Below are 6,571 nucleotides of genomic sequence, written 5' to 3'. Positions count from 1 at the left end.
TACTGTCCTTCATACAGTGTTTGGGGCAGAGCTGTCAGAACTCCGTGACTTCACAAACCTGATGCTTCCACTGTATTGCACCTTTTGTTTAGCTTTTTGATTGCATGACATCTGATTTACATGGAGAAAATCAGCGCATCATCTGATTCACACAGTGTTGATCAGTATCTCAGACTTGAATAAAAAATCCAGATTTCGGTACAATTCTGTCTAATTTTTGGAAACTTTGTGTATGTTTGGACCTCGCCCCTTCTACGGGCTAATGGTGGTGCATTAAGGCGAGGTGAGGGAACACACTGATTTCTGTGCTGTCTCCTTTCTCTGCCTCAGCTCCATGATGGATACCGCTCCAGCTCCTACGTAGCCTTGAAGTGGGAGGGACTGCCCGTCTACCAGCGCTGCCATTGGCTTCACGGTCCTCGCGGACTGAGAGGGGGGGTGCCTCTAATCATATCCAGCATGTTTTGCACAAGAAATGTCAGCCAGAAAGGGCTATCTTCTCCCTTCGCCAAAATACACCACAATAATGTCATGTTCGGACAGCCCGTCAGGAAATGCGTTTTTAGTGGATTCTCTGATCAGTGGCCGCACCGACAGCGGTGGAGGTCACTATACTGGGAGCGCAGTGTGCGTACCTCATAGTACCGCCACAGAAGTGCCTTACGGACTACACAACTATGGATACTTCCCAGGTATGGGTAAGCGGAGCGAGGTTGGTCCCCAAAGCATGGTGCCTGCTTCAGGTGCGTACCTGTCCAGTATGGAAATGTACATGGACGCGCAGAGGTCATGTCGAATGGACCAAGATCACCCGGTAGGTCCCCAGGTCGCGCCCTGCTCGTTCCCTCAGAACATTAAGGAAGAAAGCACCTACTGCCTCTATGAGCAGCCGAAGTGCCCCAAAGCCTCGACCGCCGAAGATCTGACTTATTCGAGGTTAAGTGCAGCCGGCCTTGGGTCGAGTTCTTGTACAGTTACCGATGGCGGCGGCGGGGGCTCAGTGCCTGTTCCGGGCTACTTCCGCTTGTCTCAGACGCACGCACATTCTCATAAACTTTACAACAGCAACGGCCCCCAGCCGAACCCTTCCCATTCTCATTTTGGCCTACACCCCACTGCTCCTGCTCGCTTCCACGCGCCACCAACCACGACATCTGCTCCAGCCACGGCGCAGGAAGGAAGAAACACCGAGGAGCCCGTGTCCTCGGGAAACGCAGACTTACAGTCTCACGCTACACCGGGTAACGAGGAGGCACGCGAGTCCTCGGATGCAGAAGCTTCCTCAGCTGACGAGACAGAGGAGCATGACAAAGAGACAGCAGCAAAGGCCACCAAAGGTAACCAGACATCAACATAGGTGTGGCCCTGCACCATGTTTGCATGAAGCGCAGGTATAATGAGAATTCTGGAAAGCATGCGTGAAGTTTTGCTGTGCTAGGTAGACTCTAGACTCAGCTCTCAACAAGCTTATAGAGACACCAGTACATTATTTTTTAATATTTGCATATAACTGTCATAAGAAGGTCTATAATCCTTAAATTTAATTGCATGGATGTGTTAAAGCGCACGGGCTTGGTGCGCACGAATATATATCCAGAGGTAATGCGTAAAACTAGAAAGCAAGTGAAGTAAAACGTGGCAAATGCTTATTTGCCTTATTTATAAACCAGTTAAGAAATACGACTGTAATAATAACTGCAATATAAAATGAGGAATTATTTTACAACACTGATTGATGTTACATATTTAGTATTATGGAATTGAAAAAGCCTGCTTGGCTGCTTCTTTTGAGCGCTGCGTAAAATACGCAAAAAATAGCCTTTTTCGGGCGTTTTATTGTGCCATAATATATGTGCATTTTCCTCACTGTTTTATGACACTGAAATAATCTTTCTGTTAATAGATAAACCTGTTAGAAAATATTATATGCAGTGTTTTGCGTTATTTGTCAGCTGCTACGCCATTATTTAACACTAAGTATCAACTGTCTGGAAAAAACATACAACACACACACACACACACACACACACACACACACACACACACACACACACACACACACACACACACACACACACACACACACACACACACACACACACAGAGACTATTATAAGTGTGTAAAACCTGAAACACACTCTTATAGATACTGTCTAGTCCCCACTACATCACACACACACACACACACTATATATATATACATATATATATATATATATATATATATATATATATATATATATATATATATATATATATATATATATATATATATATATAATACTGCATTGCATCCGCTCTTGTAATATATATCTACTGTTTTCTGTAGGAGACGCAAAAAGTGAAAACACGGTCAACTGGTTGACAGCAAAAAGCGGGCGGAAGAAACGGTGTCCATACACCAAGCATCAAACACTGGAGCTGGAGAAGGAGTTTCTCTTCAACATGTACCTGACCCGAGAGCGCCGCCTAGAGATCAGTAAAAGCGTCCACCTGACAGACAGACAGGTTAAAATCTGGTTCCAGAACCGCAGGATGAAACTGAAGAAAATGACGCGGGAACACCGGATCCGAGAGCTCACCTCAAACTACGGATTTTCATGATTAACGAGGTGATTAGGTTAAAGTAGAAGAAAATTGGTGAAATCAATTACGCCCTCCCACCCACCACCACTTTGTCCACGTAATGACTAATTTCACTGTGGGGGTACACCTTTTTTTTTTCTTTCCACCCCCCCAACCCCCCCTCATAGACCCACTTAATGCTATTGCATCGTCCTCTGAGCTACTGAAAAAAAAGAAGAGAAAGCTGAATGTCGGGGTCTGTGTTTGTTTTCTGATGTGTTCTTGTGTTGTCGACCTTCTCTGTCACCTCTGTCGTAGTGGGATCATTGTTGTCAGTGGAATCAGTTAATGCATTTTCCTTTTCTTTTTTTCCTCTCTTTTTTTATTTTTCTTTTAATTTTATTTTTCTCACTTATACCCAGGGGGTGTTCTTAAATCGCCCACATACTCCAAGTCTAAACAAACAAACAAAGACGAATTTATTTTATATCTTAATTGGATCTGCATGGTATAATATTTTCCTTACGTTTTAACAATTTAGACCCCCTCTGGAATATAAAACCCATGTATCAGTTAATACATAGGGGAAGAATAATTCACTTATGACCATTAGCTGTAGTCTACCATGATATAGGCCATTTCTATGTATGAGCTAAATGTATAAATGGAACAACAATCTTAATTCACGTTGGGGACGTTTACAAGAAAACTGAGGAACGTGTGCAAAGTGAAGGAGGAATGTTTTTAATTGTATATTTCTTGTGTACATATGACATTGTGTTTTTGTGTAATGCTTAATAAATTATCAGCTCGCATTAAGAAGATGTAGCTGCTTGTATTTGTGTACTGGTGGTGTATATTTGGGCCAAAAAAAGCAAAACAGATGTTTTTTCCCCTTCAAATCTCGTTAAAATATAGATGTGTTTCTCAGATTAAAAATAATAATAATAATAGGACCCCCAGTTCCCTCCAGTGGAGATTCGCTGTTTTGTGTGAAGCCACGTTTGTAAAGACTAAAGTAATGGCAATCGGAAATAATTAAGATATTAGGCTATAACGTAGCCGTCTAGCTGCATGGCCAGCCGGCTATTGTAGAGTTTTATGACTGGCTGGTATATGAGGTTTCTCCCTCTCCTCTAAGAGCTGCTTCAGTCGTGGGAGAGCCTTTCAGACGGAGAGGAGGCCTGGCTCTCAGCTACAAATCCTACTGTACTGATACACCATGGATACAATATTACTGTCTGAATTAGTTTGGGAATACTGGGATTAATGTTTCGAGGATCCGGTAAGTCCATTCATTATTGTGAATTTGTCCATTTTTGCGCCCTGTTGTACCGTAGTGTGTACTATACAATGTACTTTTTTATATCCAGACGATATTGTGGATATTTGATGCCGGATCCACGACCATGGTGCATTATGAATTGGCTGATTGTATTTCACTTGAGGCCCGGATCGACTGTCGAGTGGTTTAGGTAGTTTCATGTTGTTGGGGTCCATTTATATCTCTGCAACATGAAACTGTCTTAATTGCCCCAGTTACACACATCGAACCAAAGGGATATCAGCGTATCAGAGACTTAAAGATGATGGGATTTGCTGGAAATTTGTGGAGAGAAGTGTTTTGGAAGCATGTTATGACCTCGCCGAGTTACAAGTGGGGAAGAAGGAGGAGGAGGAGGAGGACGAGGGGAGAGGGGGGGGGTCCTGCTGCTGCTGCTGTGCTGTGGGTATTCTTGACTTATCTCTTTGTGATGTTGTCTTGAGACGCTTGTTTTTCGTCGTGGAAATGAGTCCGAGCTGTACCCGGATTTAACATGATCAAAGCTCGGCTGCAGTACGCGTCTAGTGGACTTGGGATTAAGGGGTAAAGTGTTTTCCGTGAGTAGTAGTGACGCAGACACGCCAGACAAGGCCTCGGTTACGACCACTGCAGTGGAGGGGAAGGGGAAGGTGAATGGGGCAACAGCGACCTCCGTGGGTAATGAGACCGGATGCTTCCGCTGCGCAATAGTGGCTCAGACAAAAGGAGGGGAAGGGCTTTATGGCGATATTTAGATCCGCCAGACAGGCTGTTATCTGCAGAGGCAAAAGAAGTGAATAGCCCCTGCGGTAAACTGGGTGGAAAAAAACACCCTGATTTAGGTTTACAGCCCGAGAGCTATTGGCATAGCGGCGTCTTTTCCTGCTTTGGAGGTGTTTGTCTATTCTAAGTTTTAGTGCACAAATAGGGACACAGCCGCTCCTTTCCCTCCCCTGCGCCGTGTTTGATGTCTGTTGTGCCAAATAGTGCGCAAAAAAGTATGGGCTTTTAAAGAAGTTAGATTGAACATTGCATATGGACACCTTGTGCGTCTATCTGAGTTGCTCCTCTAAATGCAACAGTAACAGCAGAGGTTGAAAGAATTCCTTCGTGTAGAATTGCCTGTGGCCTTGTGGGGTGTTGGCCCAGCTCCCCGTTTATTTGCTGGTAATAAATAAAATACGCAGCATAATGTGTGAGGACTCAAGGTTCCTGCTTTGCCCTGCTTTGCAACGGGGAGGTAAGGTTTAGAATAAAATGGAGCTTTAGACGTTCCCTGCCATGTAAAATGAACTTCAGTAATTTGGGTTATGTGTGCGTTTCTTTCATTTTTGCCGTTTTTAGCTGGTGAAGAGCGTTGTATTAAAAGCTTTGCTGTGTGTAGGGTAGTGTATTTTTGTTCTGTAATTTACAGACAGTGAATTAAAACAGAATTCACTAAAATGCGTGTCTGTCTAAATGTAAACACTGTGGCTGCAGTTTATTTAATTTCACCCTTGAAAGTTTTTAATCTTCGCCTCAGTTCTTCACATGTTGTTCCGTTATATATTGGATTTCACTGATGGCACCCTTTATATTAAAATCACAAAGCCACAACCGTCACTTAACGCACACATAGCTCTCCTCCATTTGTCTCTATTTAAATGTAACACTACACTGAATCACCAGCGGCTTCCACACATTACAGTTAATTTGTTAATGGCAGTGATGATACCAACATTTCGCCTTATCCAAGTGATAACGGCGTCGCAAATAATTAACGGGATAATGGACGTATTAAACAGTGCGAAACCTGATATTTCCCTAACATTCAGCTGCTGTGGTTTACTTTGTGTTGAACACTTACACACATTCACCACATTAATACACTCCTATGTTTCTTATTTTATTTCTTTTTTAAAAAATATTTTTTATTCTGGTTGTTATGTTTTTATTTGGTTGCCTTTTTTGCAACACACGCAAATCACTTTAAACTTTACGCACGAAGCTAGTTTTTACTGATTTAATTTTGTGTTGATATCTGACATTATACCGTAATATAACTGAATTTACAAACACTCTAAAATTAATTTAACCTAAAATATTTCAGATTATACTTGCTTTGTGTTTATGGGATTGAGCAAACTAAAATAATGGTAATAATTTTAAAGCTATATTGGTCACTTATTTCTTTTTTTAGTAAAATGCGCATAACATGCTCGTATTTTTGTTTTTAAAGAATATACTGACTGGGGGTTTGTTAGATAATAGCGCTGCAAAGCAGTGCACACGGAGATGTGTTTATTTTAAGAGTAAAATCTGTGCGTAAAAACGTGGCCATCACGAGTATTATCGTGCTTTAAATGTACTCATTTAACCTCAGATAATCTCAGTGAGTAAGACAGGCTGAAAAACTATTGTATCAAATATAAAATGTATATATTTTGAAGGGCATTTGTCTGTTAATTTTGTGTGGGAAATGTAGTTTACGCTTCAATAAAGAACTTTAAAAGACGCCTCATTTCCAAATAGCAGTCTAATAAATACGACAGGAATTTGTGCTTAGATATAGTCGTTGCTTAGTCTTGTGCTGGGGTGTTTCTATAATATAGCGGTGGTTAAAATGTGTTGGTGTGCAGCAATAGTAGGGTGCTTACGTGTCCTATAAAGTACCTCGTAAAATGGGGTTTCCAAAAACATACTGTATCGTTTTGGATAACCAGT

General features: G+C 41.9%; 1 protein-coding gene across 1 annotated transcript; it reads left to right on the top strand.

Annotated features, from left to right (window-relative positions):
* The first annotated feature begins 511 nt into the window (after positions 1-511).
* Positions 512-2,604, top strand: LOC115428541 (homeobox protein Hox-A10). Its single transcript, XM_030147654.1, has 2 exons — positions 512-1,337; positions 2,330-2,604. Exons 1-2 carry the CDS (start codon positions 527-529, stop codon positions 2,602-2,604), a joined length of 1,086 nt encoding a protein of 361 aa, XP_030003514.1. The 5' UTR covers positions 512-526.
* Positions 2,605-6,571: the final 3,967 nt, after the last annotated feature.

The sequence above is a fragment of the Sphaeramia orbicularis genome, chromosome 11, assembly GCF_902148855.1.
Source record: "Sphaeramia orbicularis chromosome 11, fSphaOr1.1, whole genome shotgun sequence".
NCBI classification, from domain to species: Eukaryota; Metazoa; Chordata; class Actinopteri; order Kurtiformes; family Apogonidae; genus Sphaeramia; species Sphaeramia orbicularis.
This window is presented reverse-complemented; position numbering and strand designations above follow the sequence as displayed.

Coding starts and splice junctions, on each gene's coding strand:
- LOC115428541 (XM_030147654.1), top strand. CDS start 527: ATGTCATGTTCGGACAGCCCGTCAGGAAATGCGTTTTTAGTGGATTCT. Junction 1,338..2,329: donor AGCAGCAAAGGCCACCAAAG/GTAACCAGACAT, acceptor TGTTTTCTGTAG/GAGACGCAAAAAGTGAAAAC.